The 18,134-nt window shown below is 40.9% G+C and overlaps 1 protein-coding gene across 6 annotated transcripts in view; it reads right to left on the bottom strand.

Moving 5' to 3' along the window:
* Window positions 1-11,080: 11,080 nt before the first annotated feature.
* iqsec1b (IQ motif and Sec7 domain ArfGEF 1b) overlaps window positions 11,081-18,134 on the bottom strand; it is a 434,251-nt gene continuing 427,197 nt past the window's right edge. For 5 of the 6 annotated variants that reach the window (XM_055648194.1, XM_055648197.1, XM_055648195.1 and 2 more), the window contains one exon: window positions 11,081-14,896. In XM_055648194.1, coding sequence (XP_055504169.1) covers window positions 14,264-14,896 — 633 coding nt within the window. In that variant the 3' untranslated portion in view covers window positions 11,081-14,263. The remainder of the gene's footprint in view (window positions 14,897-18,134) is intronic. The other variant, XM_055648198.1, reaches the window with a different exon arrangement.

Below are 18,134 nucleotides of genomic sequence, written 5' to 3'. Positions count from 1 at the left end.
TCGTGTTTGTTTGAGAACGGTTGCATATAAACGTCTCTTGCAATTTTGACAAGATCATTTGTTGGTGGGAATGCAAGTCAGCGGTTCCAGACAGTTATAATCCATTGGATCATCCAAGTACCTGAGGACTCCCAAAATGCGTGGGTTTCTTGTTTGTGAACTGCTTCATACAATTTTCTGCTGATATTACCAGGTTGCTGCTCCGGATTGGTCAGTGTGAAATCAAATATTTTGTCAGCTTTGACTAAGTTGCCATCATGTTGTCCAAGGGCGAGGATACTCATTTCTGTCAAATCCAAACTTTCAGCTAACTTAGATGCCATCTGCAAATCATTTTCATATGGGAAAAGATGATTGGATGAAAGCTCACAAAGCACTGTTGGTATGACCTCTTTCAGTTCTAAAGTTAAGGATTAATGACATCTCATTTCCTTTTCACGTTTGACTAGATTTTGCAATACTTCATTTCTCACGGATTTGCGAAAAAACAGCTATATTTCAAATCAATTCAGTAATGTCTGCAAATTGAACATCAGCATTCGTAGATTGATCTTCAACCGATATAGTCATCTTCACCATTCTCATCATCAGAGTCCTCAATCGTTTCTTCACAGATGTCATCCTCTTCAGTCTCATCTTTATTATCATCAGCAGACATGTTATGCGGTTGTTTGTACAACAGATGTGCTGGAAAATGCCTAACCTTTGACCAAGCTTCCTCATGACATTGGCTCTATCAGTGATCATCCTGACTACCTATTTCTTCAAATCAATGTCAAAAGTTTCAAGTTTATCAATGATCAGCTTTAGTTCTTTCTTGGCAGGCATTGAACCATTGATTCCTATCAGCCCGAAGCCAAAGAGCTTGTCAGTGTAAATTGAGACACATGCAGTGTCGATTTCTCTTTGAGGTCCACTTGTCAAAAGTGGGTGAAAAACGGTCCCCTGATTCCAATATTTCCTTCAATTCCCCCCGCTTCATGTCTTCAAAGGTAAACACAAAATGCTGGAGTCTTGTCGACCTCCCCGTGGTCAGCCCTGTCAACTGACCTCAGTCAGGCGAACGTCAACAAACAGAGACAGCAGCAGCGCTGCACTTTGGCACCAACCTGGAGCATGCGCCCTTTTTAGGGCGGGCACCTACGGATGTCGAACTGGATGGCATCACCCTGCTGCAGACTTGGGAGATGGGAGCCTGGGGGTCATTTTCCCACGCAAGTCATAGGTGACAGGGCAATCTGAACCCAAGCACCAAGTTGTAAGCGGCCGAAGGTGCGCATCCCGCGGGACAGCCACCCCCACTCTCCCACGACCACCCTCGCGGGCTGTGGGTCGGGTGGAGCGAGGTGTGGGACAATGTTCATCCCTCCACAGTGATGTGATGGACGCGGGGGTCTGGACCAATCACTGACAGGTTCCGCCCCCCCGGCTACGACATGTCCTATTTGACTTTTCTGTTGTGCGGCATTCGGTCCGTTGGCTTGTAGGCGATGCTGCCTTTCGGGTAGGTGACGTTTTGGCAGAGCGGCCATACGGTGAGTTTGCTTTTAGGCGATGCAGCCTTTCAGTTAGTTGGCTGTTAGGCATTCCACCCTTTCGGTTAGTTTGCATTTAGGCGTCCCACCCTTTTGGTTAGTTGGCGATTCGGCTTCGTATACATTCGGTTATTTGGCTTTTCGGCTTTGTTTCCATTCGGTTATTTGGCTTCCACTTCTTTGCTTCGGCTTCTCGTCCGTCGGCGCCACAGCCACACCCGACTTCAAAGGTCTCCAATGAGATAGATGGGAGGTCAGGATTGCAATCTAGCTGGTGTGAAGGCAGTTCAGTTGCCTGAGAGCAGCTGGGAAGAAACGGTCCCTGAATCTGGAGGTATGCGTTTCCAAACTTACCTGTTGCCTGATGGGTGAAGGGGGAAGAGGAAGAGACTGGTGTGAGACTGGTTCTTAATTATGTTGGTGGCTATGTCAAGACAGTGTGAAGTGAAGACTCAACTCCTGCTCTCCCCTCCTGGAACACCTGGCGGTGAAGTGCCATCCCTTCTACCTACCAAGGGAATTCACCTCAATCATCCTGACCACGGTCTACATCCCACCCCAGGCAGATGTCCATCTGGCACTGGGGGAGCTGCATGCCGTGGTCAATAAGCACCAGACAGCTTACCCCGAGGCATTTACCACCATAGCTGGGGATTTTAACAAAGCCAACCATAAGAAATCGCTCCCTAACCTCCACCAACATGTCTCCTGCAGCACCAGAGGACCAAACACCCTCGACCACTACTACACCACCATTAAGGATGCCTATCGTTCTATCCCTCACCCTCACTTTGGTAAATCCAACTATACTGCGGTGCTGCTGCTTCCTGCCTACAGACAGCAATTGAAGAGCGCACCCCCTGAGGTGAGGACTGTTTAGAGCTGGTCCGGGGGGGCTGAGGAACTACTCCAGGACTGTTTGGAGTTTGTTGACCGGGAAATGTTCAGGGACTCGGCCACAGTCACTACGGACTTCATAAAGAAATGTGTGGAGGATTGCAACGAAAACATAGAAACATAGAAAATAGGTGCAGGAGGAGGCCATTTGGCCCTTCGAGCCAGGACCACCATTCATTGTGATCATGGCTGATCATCCACAATCAATAACCCGTGCCTCTTCTCCCCATATCCCTTGATTCCACCACCCCCTAGAGCTCGATCTAACTCTCTCTTAAATCCTTCCGAGTGTTTCCCAATCAGAAGCCTTGGATGAGATCTGCACTTTTCTGAAGACCAGACACCGGGCATTCATGTCCGAAGATACAGAGGTCTACAAGAAGTCCAGATACGACATTGGTAAGGCCATCAAAAAGGCCAAAAGGGACTTCAAGCAGGAGGATGAGACGCATGTTCGGCAATGTGGCAGGGCTTGAATGCCATCACCTCCTACAAGGCAGCTCAAATGTCAGCGAACCATCACTCCCTGATGAGTTCAATGCATTTTACGCACGCTTTGATAGGGGGAAAACTGATGTACCTTCCCGAGCCCCCATTCGCCGAGATGGTATTTCGGTCACAGTCACAGAGGTCGACGTCAGAAAATCCTTCAGAGGGGCGAACCCTCGGAAAGTGCCTGGACCTGATGGTGGTGTTCTGAAAACCTGTGCGGACCAACTGGCTGGAGTTTTTACGGACATTTTCAACCTCTCACTTCTGAGCTCTGAGGTTCCCACCTGTTTTAAAAGAGCATCAATAATACCGGTGCCCAAGAAGAGCGAAGGCGACGTGCCTCAATGACTATCGACCAGTGGCAATAACGTCTGTGGTGATGAAGTGCTTTGAGAGGCTGATCATTGCGCAAATCAACTCATACCTCGACAAAAACCTGGACCCACTACAGTTCGCTTACCGCCACAACAGATCAATGGTGGATGTGATCTCGCTGGCTGTCCACTCCGCTCTGGACCACTTGGACAACAAAAATCCATGTCAGGCTGTTATTCATTGACTACAGCTCGGCATTTAATACAATCATCCCCTACAAGCTGGTTACCAAGCTCTCAGAACTGAGTCTCTGCGTATCCCTCTGTCATTGTATCCTTGACTTTCTCATTCACAGACCACAGTCTGTTCATATAGGTGGAAATATGTCATCCTTGATAACAATCAGCATAGGAGCACCTCAAGGCTGCGTGCTCAGCCCCCTGCTGTACTCACTCTATACTCATGACTGCGTAGCCAGTCATAGTGCAAACTCCATCATCAAGTTCGCCGACGATACCACTGTTGTGGGACGTATTACTGATGGAGACGAGTCAGAGTATAGAAGTGAGATCGCCCGACTGACCAGATGGTGCCAGCACAATAACCTGGTTCTCAACACCAACAAAACCAAGGAACTGATTGTGGACTTTGGAAGGGGTAGTATGGGGACCCACAATCCTGTTTATATCAATGGGTCGATGGTGGAAAGTGTCAAGAGCTTCAAATTCCTGGGTGTGCATATTTCCGAAGATCTCTCCAGGTCCCAGAACACTGATGTAATTATAAAGAAAGCACATCAGCGCCTCTACTTCCTGAGAAGATTACGGAGAGACGGTATGTCGAGGAGGACTCTCTCTAACTTCTACAGGTGCGCAGTAGAGAGCATGCTGACCGGTTGCATCATGGCTTGGTTCGGCAACTTGTGCGCCCAGGAGTGGAAAAGACTGCAAAAAGTTGTAAACACTGCCCAGTCCATCATCGGCTCTTACGTCCCTACCATCGAGGGGATCTACCACAGTCGCTGCCTCAAAAAGGCTGGCACCATCATCAAGGACCCACATTATCCTGGCCACACACTCATCTCTCCGCTGCCTTCAGGTAGAAGGTACAGGAGCCTGAAATCTGCAATATCCAGGTTCTGGAACAGCTTCTTCCCCACAGCCATCAGACTATTAAACTCAATTCAAACAAAAATCTGAACTTTAATAGCCTATTGCACTTTATATGCTTATTTATGTGTGTATATATATATTCCATGGTATATGGACACACTGCGCTGTTCTGTATTTATTTATGCCTACAATATTCTATTGTGCTGAAGCAAAGCAAGAATTTCATTGTCCTATCTGGGACACATGACAATAAACTCTCTTGAATCTTGATCTTGAGTCAATAGAAGGGAGGTTGGTTTGAGTGATTGGCTGGACTATGCCAACTACAGTGGTGTCGTCGAGTGGCAGCGAACACATCCTATGGGGCACCAGTGTTGAGAATTATTGTAGAGGATTATTTGTACCCTATCCTCACTAATTGTGGTCTGTTGGTCAGGAAGTCAAGGATCTAGTTGCAAAGGAGAGTGCTGACTCCAAGTTCCATGAATTTGGAGATGAGCTTGGTTGGGATAATGGGATTGAAAGCAAAACTGTAATCTATGAGTAGGTGTCGGACATAGGTGTCCTTATCCAGGTGCTCCAAGGATGAGTGTAGGACCAGGGAGATGGCATCAAACGTGGACCTGTTGTGTTGGTAGGCAAAGTGCAGTGGCTGCTTGGTTGATTGGATTTAATGTGTGCCATATCCAGCCCCTCACACCACTTCATGTTGGTAGATGTCAAGGCCACTGGATGGTAGTCATGAGATTTGGACATATGATACACCTCCTGCAATTGCAGGGCATAATATCTGGGGAGGGTGTGGTTTGGATGGGAAGGGATGTGAGCCAAGGCGTTGTGGATGGAGCGATCTCTGCGGGAAGGGGGGGGGGGGGGGGGGGGGGGGGGGGGGGGGGGGGGGGGGGGGGGGGGCGATAGAAGATGTGACCAGGGCAACTCTGTTCATATTGCATCTGGGGCTGAGGGAGTAAGTCCTGCGGGTGAGGCAGCATCTATGGAGTGAAGGAATAGGTGATGTTTCCGGTCCAGACCCTTCTTCAGACCTGAAACGCCACCTATTCCTTCGCTCCACAGATGTTGCCTCACCTGCTGAGTTTCTCCAGCATTTTTGTCTACCTTCGATTTTTCCAGCACCTGCAGTTCTTTCTTAAACATTCTTGGATGTCTTGAAGTTGGAAGCTTCATCTTGGGAGCAAATGCAAAGGACACAGATAAATTGAGAGTAAGTACAAGAGGCAGGGTGGAAGAGGTGTGGACAAGGTAACTGGGAATCAGTGGGTTTGTAGTTGACATCAGTTTATACCAAGTACGTTGTTTGTCCCGTGATGGAGACCCGAGAGATTAAGAAAGGGAAGAAAACTGTCCAAGTGAATTTGAGGCAGAGTGGAAGTTAGTAGTAAAGTTGATGAAATCATGAGTTCTGCATAGGTGCAGGAGGCAATCGCGAAATAGGTGTCAACACGATGGAGAAATAGTTGGGGAATGTTCAATGTACCCAACAGAAAGACAAGCATAGCTGGGGATCATACAAGAGTGCTCATGGCTACACCTTTGGCTTGACGTGAGAGGTCAAAAGAGAAGTTGTTGAGGGCAAGGAGGAGCAGAGTGTTAGAGGCAAACTTATTGGGTCTCTGTTCAGGGATGAACTGGAGGGCCCATAAGGCCTTCCTGATGTGGAATGGACGTGTAAAGGGACTGGACGTGGATGGTAAGGATGCGGCATCTTGGGGGCCTTGAAATTTAAAGTTATCTAAGTGTTGGAAAGTAAAGTACGAAGTGTGTAGGATATAGGTTGGAAGGCAGTGGAGGGGGAAAAGGTAGAATTGGGGAATTTTCAGATGAGTTTGGGGACAGAAGGCAGAAACAATGGATTAGACAGGGCAATCCTGCCAAATGATTTTGGGAAGGAGATAGAAATGACAGTAGGGGGTTGGGGATCTATGAGGTCCGTAAGGGAATGCTGGCAACTGGCACATTCCAAGTGCAGGAATATGTGCTGAGGGATGCATTCATGGCAGGTGCAGCAAACACAAAAGCTTTATGGTTTGGACTGTAGTCACAATGAGTTAAATCCTGTGTAAAAGATTTTCAAACATAAGGTTTTGTAGCATCCAAAGAGTGGCAATGATGCTCTGTATGCAGATCATGCTCTCCCTCCAAATTCATGTATTATCAGAGAGTAGTTTAGACTATATCATATCATATCATATACTTATTAAAACTCTGATCTTGTTAGTGTGTTTATACGTGTGCATATGTGGTTGTCTTTATATCTTCGCAAAAACACTATGCGGTAACAATTACATTTTTACATATTCCGGTTGACATTTTCCCATCAAGGCAGGAACATTTCGCGTTATTTCTCGACTTATTCTTGACATATAACACCAGCTTCAAATTATGACGTCACAATGGCTCAGCTAGCAGAGACCAGCCTGAATGAAGATTTCATCCTATGATTGACACGTTATTTGCGATTAAAGCTTTCAAAATGCCAGTTTTCAAAAGATTTTAACATCTAATATGATTCAAACTTTTCCTCTCGAGGCAAAGATGACTTTCACTGAACATTTTATGCTTTATTTATCGACTTATTACTGATTAATTACCTTGAATTTCAAAACGACCAGCTTCAAATGATGATGTCACAATGGCAACTTGAACTGATGATGACACAATGGATAGACTAGCAAGGGGGGAGGGCGAATTGCTATTGCAACATGCAGAGCAAGTGCAATATGATTTTTTTTTAAATAGCACTGCTGAGGGAGGCAAGGGGAGTGCTAGAATCTTATGTTCGGGAACGGCTTGAGTTGGAGGACAGCGCCTCCCGTGGGGGCTATTGGTAGGAACAGGTGCGTTGGGGGAGCAGACCCAACGGGTCTGCACTTGGTCTTGTAGGGTGGTAGATAAGGCGGTGCGACTCACTGTTGCAGCGGCCCCTACAGCCTGTGTGTCTTTTTTTTTTGTCTAGTTAAATGTAGTTGTTTGTGTTTTTTAATAGTGTTTTTAACTGTGTATATGTGGGGGGGGGGAAACTTTAAAAAATCTCTTCCCTGTAAGGGAGACCCGACCTTTTCCTTGTCGGGTCTCCGTTATCGTTGGGGCCTAGCACCGTGGAGCGGCCTCCAGCCTGAACGACCTGGGGGCTCCAGTCACGGAGCCTGCGGAGCTGCGGACTTACCATCGTGGGACTGGCTGGCATCGGAGCGTGGAGAGCGGTGGTGACTCGCTGCTGCGGCACGACCACGTAGCTCGGAGGCTCCAGCTGTAGCCGCAGGTCCGGTGGACTGGGACATCGGGAACTCGCGGGTCCGGGTGGATAGACCGCTTTCCCGCAACGCAACTTCTCTAGCCCGTGCCGCGGGGTTGGAACGACCTGGAGCGGGGCCGTACATTGCCCAGCGTGGCTTCATGGCCGTGGGACATTCCAGCGCCCGCTGGGGGCTCCAACTTTGTGACATTTAGACCGGGAGCGGGGCCGTACATTGCCCGGCGCGGCCTAAAATGGCCGTGGGACTCGCCATTGCCCGCCTGGGGCTTCGACGTCGGGAGAGAAATGGAGAACAGGGTAGAGAAAAGACTGTGCCTTCCATCACAGTGGGTTCACTGTGATGGATGTTTTTGTAAATTGAATTGTGTGTATGTCTGTAGGAAATTGTCTTTGTTTGTATGGCTGCGGAAACGGAGTTTCGTTTGAGCCTCACTGAGGTTCAAATGACATGTAATAAATATTGATTGATTGGTATTTATATAACATTATGAATATATAGTCTGAACCTTATGAATATATACTCTTATGGTAAAGAAAGTCATCCACAAATTTTTGTACGTATTTTTTTTCAAGAATAAAGTTTATCTTTGAAATTTAAAAAAATCCACCAATGATTAGATTGTTGTACCTTGGTCCAATTGACAGTTTGCTTCCGCCTTTTTTAAATTATGTGTAATGTAGATCCATAATAAAGCTAATGCTGCAGTTAAAAAAGTGCCCGCATACCATGAACAAATCATTAATGGAATCATTCCCAATAGGAATAAATATTTGGCTCGGGGTTAACCTTGGTCAATAATGAGGGAGTTTCGTTACCATTATTAAGTTTGTAGTGCAGTCAGGATAAGTTATACGAACATTTCTTTCAGGTTGAATATTTATTTTTAATCTTTTTTGCATTGTTTTTTTCCTACTGCAATGCTCTCTCAGATGCAAGCTACTTTAACAGCAACTCGTGAACAAGTGATTAATGGTCGCTGTGGACTCAGTGGGCCATGGCGTATCTTTCAATCAATCATTCAATTATGTATTTGACTAGACTATTTGAACAGAAACTTGGATTGGAGATTTTAATTTACACCTCTGTCAAACAAACCTTGTTTTATGATTTTAAAAGTATAAATGATAATTCAAGTTTCACATGAAATCCCGAGGAAGCCCTTAATAAACCCAGATGTTTTGTCATCCAGAGCATTACTGAATATTAAAAATCCCTTTTTGATGAATGATATGAATTAGAAATGCCACTTACGATTTGCAATCACTTGCAAGCCCATCACAAAATTTTGTTGACCACGATTGCCCATCCAGAATTTCTATTCTTGCGTACTCGCTCAACCTCTTTCAGCCACTAGGCCCACACTGGATACCAAACCTGGATAAAAAATTGGTTGGCAGACAGGAAACAAAGTGTATGGATTAATGGGTCCCTTTCAGAATGGCAGGCAGTGACTAGTGGGATGCCACAAGGCTCAGTTCTGAACCGCAGTTATTTACATTGATGATTTAGATGAAGGAATTAAAAGTAACATTAGCAAATTTGCAGATGACACAAAGCTGGGTGGCGGTGTGAAGAGGGTGCTATGAGAACGGTTAAGAGGATGCTATGAGAATGCAGCGTGACTTGGACAGGTTTCTTGAGTGGGCAGATGCATGGCAGATGCAGTATAATGTGGATAAATGTGAGGTTATCCACTTTGGAGGCAAGAACGGGAAGGCAGATTATTATCTGAATGGTGTCAATTTAGGAAAAGGGGAAGTACAATGAGACTGGGCATCCTCGTACATCAGTCACTGAAAATAAGCATATAGGTACAACAGGCAGAGAAGAAAGCTAATGGCATGTTGGCCTTCATAAAGAGAGTAGTTGAGTATAGGAGCAAAGAGGTCCTTCTGCAGTTGTACAGGGCCCTGGTAAGACCACACCTGGAATATTGTGTGCAGTTTTGGTCTCCCAATATGAAGGACATTCTTGCTATTGAGGGAGTGCAGTGTTGGTTCACGAGGTTAATTCCCGGTATGGCGGGACTGTCATATGATGAAGGAATGGAGCGACTAGGCTTGTATTCATTTGAATTTAGAAGGATGAGAGGATATCTTATAGAAACATATAAAATTATTAAGGGATTGGACATGCTAGATGCAGGAAACATGTTCCCGATGTTAGGGGAGTTCGGAACCAACGGCCACAGTTTAAGAATAAGGGGTAGGCCATTTAGAACTGAGACGAGAAAAAACATTTTCACACAGAGAGTTGTGAATTTGTGGAATCAAAGGGTATGGGGAGAAGGCAGGAATGGGATACTGATTGTGGATGATCAGTCATGATCACATTGAATGGCGGTGCTGGCTTGAAGGGCTGAATGGCCTACTCCTGCACCTATTGTGTATGTATCTATGTTTCTAGTATGTAAATGCTCAATATTCATAACAATTCCGTTGTATTGGGAAACTTCAAAATAGAAACACAGCATGAATATCAAGTCACTGTCAACGGCTTTGGGACTCCTGCATCAAACTTTGCATCCATGGAAATCTTAAAGCTACTGTGAGCTGCTCTGTGTCATCATGATTTTAGTGGAGCTAAATCAATGAGAATCAAAACTGGAATTACATAGAATATAAAGCAAGAAGAATTGTGATTGCCATATTGCTGCACGTATTCCTCAGGATAGTGAGTTTGGTCCAGACATCTTCAGGTACTGCATCAAGGCCTTCATTCCGGTATAAAGTTGAAAGGGCCAATATTTACTCATATTTTCTTAATCCTCCCCAGATAACTAAAACAGCCCATGCCTGCGCTTGGCAAACCTCAAACAACATTCAGCCATGGTCTAGCAGGCAAGTAACATTTGCACCAATTAAATTCCAGTTAATAGCCATTCCCCCATGATCTTCAAAATATATTACCATCATTGGTAATTATTGATAATGGTAATAACGCATTATCAACACGATAAGCATATCTCTTGACTATTTTAACTTCCTACTCGATATGCACCATAGTATTTCATTTTGGCCACACCACTTCCTCTCAAGGGCAATAAATGCTGGTATTGCTGGGGACCGCTTCTTCTGGTTAGTAAATAAGATTTTGTTATGCAAGGCCATTAGCTACCACCTATAATGCCATTAAAACCACAAAATTTGTGCCAATATGTTGTCTGCAATAGCTTGATTAACATTCAAAAATTTGAACAATCCTCAAGAACATTTGTGTAGTCCATAATTACATCTTGTGTATTTACACTAATCTGTTGAAGATCAAAGTCTACAGATATATAACAGCAACTGCATATCATCTAAGTAACAATTCAAAATATCAAAAAAACATGCAGTAAGATAGGATTTTATAATTTAAAAACATGAATGTCTTTGAAGGGATATAGCAGACTATACCAGGCAGCTTTCTTTCTAAAATATCAAGTAAATCATCAAATAAAAAAAGACAAAAGTAGTATTTCTGTATAATTTATTTTGCGTTCTCCACATTATCACAGCCATATTTTGACATGGATAGGGTTGTGTACTACTTGCAACTATAATGCATATTAAAATGAAACCACTCCTTTCCCCTTTTACATTGAAAATGGATCTTGAGATTTGCAAAATAGTTACAATGCATGAATTTTTGAAAGCATATGACAATTAGTATGTTTTCAAGAACTCATTGCTTGCAATAAGCAAATAGTTTGACATGGCTGCCACAGAAGTACAACAGATCTAAGCATTACGATAGTATAGGAACAGAAGTAATACAACCCTAAAATGACTATGGACATTGGTAAAACTAATTTACAATTATATACAAATTAAAGAATTGTTTATTTATTAACTCTCTTCAATCTAATTTCCCATTCCTTTCCCATCTCACCCTTGAGATAGGGTATTTCTTTTTTAGTCTATGTACACAATTACTTTGCTATATTTGCAGGCAGAAGTGGCAGTGTCAAATGATTTTGTACAATGAGTACAAACTTAAAATACATGCTGGACTGCAGTAACACATAGTTTTATATGAGACAGTAAATTGAACATCAAACGTTTTACTTGTATTTGCTGACTTTCATTCAGTTCTTTGTTACCAGAAGCAAGAGGCTTCTGCAGCATGCATTGCAAGATGGGAAAACATTTGACATCAGATGGTTGCAGCTTTCTCTCCTTTTTAAGCAATACAATACTTGTACACTAATATTAAAGTGATCTTATCGAAAACAAATCACATTATGATACATTTCATTCTTAACTTAAAAAAACCAATACAAATACATATTAGTTGTGTTATTCCAGAAAAGATCAGGTCCGCAACATCTGCAAGATAAGGTGGGTGGATTACAAGCCATAGAGTGTATTCTTTTCAGTCTGATATTATTTGGTGGAATTTATTTGCATAAATTAAAATTTGAAATACCCAACATCTTCTTGAAAGAATATGCTTTAGTAAGATGTGGACAAAAGACATACACCATGTATTTGAACTCCTTTGCACATCAACACTCGAGCACTATACATAAGCCAGTACAACTGATAATGCAGATATTTAAGAGTAAATATAAAAAATAATCCACACTATTCCTAATTTAATACATTTTTATTTACAATGAAAATTCACGATAATCTCAAACAATTTATGCACAGTATATGTAACAGACAAATGTCTTCATGAAGGAGTTATTGTGTAATTCTTAGAGGACCTTGGAAAAACCCTCCCCACCACTATTGTCTAGAATGGCAACCAGATCTTTTTTGGAACAAATTTTAGATTACAGTTAGACTATAGTTATAAGTACAGAGGTCTGAAGAAACAGTCTAAGTATTTTAATATGCGATCAATTTACCTCAACTATATTTAATGTTAACACTAAAATGTTGCAAATATACAGTATGTAGAGTGTAGCCTGACAACATTAACATTAAATGACATGCAAGATAGCCTGCTTCATTGAGAACATCAATCTTTATACAGAAAGCAACACAATCTCAGGAATTAGTCCAAGATAAGACTGTGATCCAAGTTGTTCAAGAATGATTAAATTAACAAACCTGACATATATTCTCACTTCGTAGCACTAAGAAAATATTGCACACACTGGAAACAAAAACAAGGGAAAAAAGGCTAGACTCTATTTGCTGTCTTTGCTCTCTATGGCAGCTAACAAAGTGCTCAGTTCATAGATTTGCTGGCATTTATGTCGGGAAACCTGTTATTTTTAGAAAAAATGTCAGAGCTGGTCTTACTTTAGAAAGGTCCATGCCATTGATGTTCCTTTATTTTTAGCAGACCTTTCATTTGATCACTAAATATAATATTTTGCATGTTTACAATTGCTGTCACTTCAACAGTGCATTGGCTGCAATAATTTGATATTAGGTGGTATCACCAATCCATATTTGAAATAAAGGGACCAAAATTTAAATTTTGGGAACAAATATGACAATGATATGTGTGAGATGTACTCAGCCTGCTGAGTGCAATGTACTTTGAAGCAAAAAAATATATCTCTCTCTCTCTTTCTTAAGAAAATGGAATTTCATCTTTGAAGGTTTTGCTATCAGCATCTAATTGCTCTCAGTGCGGACTTCTGAATGTCTGTGTATGTACATGAAGTTTTGTTTATACTGTATGAAAACAGATCAATTTTGACCTATTCTATATTTTTTTACCTTCATTTATCTCCAACTGATAAGCAGTGCTTTGGAATGAAGGATGGCAAATTCAGATAATTAGATGCCAACTTAATAACAAACAGCATTAAATTTCATTAGTTAGCTCACCTATAATATTAATCGTACTAATTTCAATACTAAAGTCAAATAGGTGTGCAGCGTTTCCTATTAAAATACTGTATGCATGTGTAGGAAAGAACTGCAGATGCATGTTATACATGAAGCAGATTTTGATTAAAATATTAAGTGATGATATAGTTGGCACACTTAATATATTATTTATGATGTGTTTGTTACCAAGGGGCTACTGCTAAATAAATACTGACATTATTTATTGTTGCTCAAAATTCTACAGTTTTAAGTCTCTGTGAATAGTTTATTTGAAACTTTTTAAAAAGTGAGGCTTGTTTTGCAACTTCAGGTTTCTGAACATTACTTTCCATGTGCAATTAAACTATTAAAGACTAAAATTCAAACAAAGCCACCATAACAATGTTCTGTTTACACAAAGGTTTCTTCCACTGTCACAAACCATTGTCACAAAGCAACTTCAAAATCATTTGATCCACATCAGTTTTTTGTTACAGGCTACCATATTTGAAATAATAAAACAACAGACAGTACACCAAGGGAAAGACAAAAATAAACAACTGCTGGGAAAAGAACAGCACAAACACTGAATGGTAAGCTGCACAGAAGGCTTCAGCCTGCCTCAAAGCAAGGCAAAGAAAGAAACCTAGGATAACTTTCCCCTGGGTAGCCTAAAGGATAATGTAGATTATTTTATTTCTTATTTTGTACTGGAACTGTAAATTCCATGTTTCCAATCGGATACTATCAATAGTATGCAGTAGTATTATCAAGTGCTTTCGAGTTAGGAAGTTAGATTCATATATTGCTGCAATTGTAAGTGCCAGTGCAGCTTTCTTGTGACATTACAAGCACAGAATGTTCTTATTTTTTCTTTCTTCCTACACTATTGTACTTATGCCACTTGTGTGTTTGGTTTTGCTAGTGGTAGGAGCAGATGGAGGTTGCTGGCCGTGGAGATGCTGAGGGTGCTGAGCATGAGTAGGGTGCTGTGAATGGGAAATGGGCACAGGAGGATGTGTTACGTGGGGGTGCTGTTGCACGTATGGAGTGTGCTGGGAATGACTCGCGTGCTGGGAATGACTCGCGTGCTGGGAATGACTCGCGTGCTGGGAATGACTCGCGTGCTGGGAATGCTGTAGGTGCTGGTGATGCTGATGAGGGAACTGTTGAGGAGGGTGATAGTGGTGATGGTGATGATAAGGAGGCGGTTGAGGCTGTGTTTGCTGTACGTGGCAGAATTGGGAATGGTGCGCATGTAGCTGCGGTGTCTGTACTTCTGTCTGACCTGTGTGATGTATAGCTGAGGAATGTTGCTGATGTGGAGGATATTGGAGCTGCTGAGATGGCCCTGCTAGAGAATAACCCTGCGTAGATGATTTTCCTCTTTTACCACCAAATAAAGAACCAAGCAATGATGATGAGTTTGACATTGTCTGATGAGGACGGATTGGATTTTCTCGTGCAGTTGGGTTGACTCTTCGATGTACATGAGGGCTGTTAATGACCGACCCCTGGGAGAAAAAATTAAAAATAAATTAATTATTTAACACAAAACTCTTGAAAGTTACTTAAATCTGACTGCTAACATTATTATATCATGACTGACTACATAACATTAAGACCTATATTGTTTTAACAATTAGATCTCTTTGTTCAATGAAATGTAGCATTATTTACTTATGTACCATATCATCAGGTATCACACAAAATATTTTCAACACACGAATGCCGATTCCACAATTGGATGATCCAGATAATCTCTTATTTTATACATTAGTCTACAATATACTATAGATTACTACTAATCCAATATGCTTGAGACTTCTGGTGGTGTTGGCCTGGTAGATTTTCCTCATTTTCAGATGTTAGTCCAATTAATACTCCAATGCTCTTTTGCTTCACTTATTTTAAGAAACAACTTTATGCAATGTAGCAGTATAATCCAGTGAACCCGATATGTTTCAAGAAAGTGCAGGATCTGGGGTCCGGGTAGGCAAGCGCAAGCCTGATCCTGAACCATCAGCATTTCTGAATAAACAGGCAGTGGATTGTTGTAATTTTGCCACATTTGCAGAAACGATCAAGCCACCCCAACTCATTCCTCTTCAAGATAAGAACCCATTAAAAATTATAACTTGAAGCGCATTCTCATAAATTAATTTAAATTCATTTCAAGATTACTATCTCGATAATTCATCTGTATATAACTGCATGCCTGGATGACCCACAGTGCTAGCTTGTTAAAACCACCCTTTGAGTAAACATATATTCTTAATTATTATAGAGCAAATGCCTTTTGCCATCATGTGCCAGGGCATTTTATAAAGATACAGTCACTGCAATATTTAATAGAAAAAACATAGAATTAAAGCTTTAATTTGTATACAACAGCTGTAATTTTCATAAATATCATGTGTACATATATTTACCTGATTCATAATTTTTGAAGCCCATGGGAAGCAAAATCTATTGCAAACCTACACCTCTTATGAACTATATGCCTGGGTTTACAGCACAAAAGTTAGGAATTAATTGATTTGAGTTTAGTTTATTGTCACATGTACCGAGGCACAGTGAAAAGCTTTTGTTGCGTGGTAACCAGTAGATACCTTGACATTAAGGAACAACGAGGAAGTGATTGATGCCAACATGTTTAAAGGACTCCCTCATTCAATAATTAAAGGTTATTTGCATAATAGGCTGAACCATTTGTTGATTGAATGGATCCTCAACATCATGAGACCATTGTGATGGAGAGATGAATTAAAAATCCCTTTTGATGAGATAGGGAACACTTTGATTTCTCGATTCTCATGATATTTCCTCTCTTTGCATTTCACCATTGTGTACACTATCTTTAAACATTGCAAAGTTGTCTTTTTGATGAAGTTTCCAGTTAAGGTACCATAATGGCATTTCATCATTTTCCTTATCTGTTTTACTCTAGGGGTTCTGTAAAATGGTGCTGAGATTTTCTGAGAATGCTTGTTAAAAACAAATTATTGATTGCAATCTGGTTAAATTCATGAACGGAAGCACTACTGAACTTGACTACCAAAAGAGACTGAGAGTGCCATAATCTTCCAATTGAATAGGCATAAAACTATAAAAAACACATTGTTATAAAGTGAGCATTGTTTCACTTAGTGCTCCTATTAAGAGTGCTCACTACTAGCTTGGTGAGGTTTTCGCTGAAGCTCAAACAAATAAGGATGTTCACCGTAAAAATTATATTGGATTCCAAAAACATTCTCTATGTCAAATTTTGACATTTCTGTTATAGCATGTATAATAACAATATTGTACGTTTTGGGAAATAATCATCAACCTGATAAATTCCAAATGTGCATGTTAACACAAAATACTTGCTATGATTAAATTTTGTTTAGAAACAAGTATATAAAAGATACAAGCATTAGTTCCAATATTCTAAAGCACATTGACAGGATTTGAGACATGAAATATATCCTACATGATTTTTCTGTTACTTTCTTCAATTTATTCTGAAGCTCCCCTCAAGCTTCTGCGCAAGGACTTCTAATACCTTGTTAGGTGAATAGGCTGATTCAATTAGGTACATTTGCTAGGTTTTGTTGAATCTCCAATATGGAAGCAAGAGCACTGATTAAGGAACATAATTTTTTTCTGCTGGTATTCAGTTTTTTTCCTTTTGTGTCTTAGATGAAAAACGCAAATGTGTAACTCAAATCATCTTGGATTTCACACATTTGAATGATTATTCACACATCCTATACATGACCTTTGGTGTTACTGGCTACGTGTAAACTGTTTTATATATATTTTAAATAACAAAGAAGGCTTTTCCCCACTTTTTGACTAACATATTTATTGGTTACATAGCTTTCAATTTTGAGACCATTCATTTACCATCTTTATCGCTACGACAATAAAGAGATGTAAAACTAGCAAAGGATTAATCCAGAAATGTAACAAACATCTTTCTCCACATTAACTATGAATTCAATCATTGCTATGATAAACTTGAATATTTGTCTTTTACTGAAAAATGTTTTCATAAAAACATTTTAATAGAATTAACAGATTCTATCTATTTGTCTTCCTGTCTGTTCTAATTGTTCTCTTCAAGATTTTAGAACAAACTTCAGCAATGTGCGATCATTTGTTTACATTGAGCAACAAATTTCAATTCATCCTTTAAGAACACACAAAGACTGTTACAACAAGACATTTGCACAGACAAAACAAAAACTGTAAAGACGTTAAAAAATGTTGAGAGAAATGAAGTTATTTTACAGAATTACTGGCAGTTTTTGTCAAAGGAGCATGTCTATTAATCCTTGTGCCAGCACAGTGTAAGCATGCATGGGCAATACATGAAGTTGGAGCTGGAGCAGGGGAGTGTGGGTAAATGCTTGTAATATGAATGATTTTCATGAAATCCACACTCAGATCATCTAACTCTATCCAGTTTTTCTATGTGTTTCCATACATTGCTTTCAACTGCTTTTTTTTTACAAAAATGCTAACATCTTAAGAACTCAAAACCATGATTGAGAATCTTAAGTGTTATTGTGAAAATTGGCAGCCAAAAAAAAGGAATAAGTGCAGCGCATACAAAGCAAAATAATATATAATCCATGTTCAAAGGTTAAAACATGGTACTTTTTAAATTTATTCAGCATAACATGCTGATGATTTCAAAAGCTTCAGACTCAATTGCTGCTAGCAGAACCACATTCAACTGATTCCATCAATAATGGTGTGCCT

The sequence above is a fragment of the Leucoraja erinacea genome, chromosome 16 (genome assembly GCF_028641065.1).
Source record: "Leucoraja erinacea ecotype New England chromosome 16, Leri_hhj_1, whole genome shotgun sequence".
Classification (NCBI taxonomy): domain Eukaryota; kingdom Metazoa; phylum Chordata; class Chondrichthyes; order Rajiformes; family Rajidae; genus Leucoraja; species Leucoraja erinaceus.
Note: the sequence above shows the minus strand (reverse complement) of the source record. Positions and strands in the feature narration are given on the sequence as shown.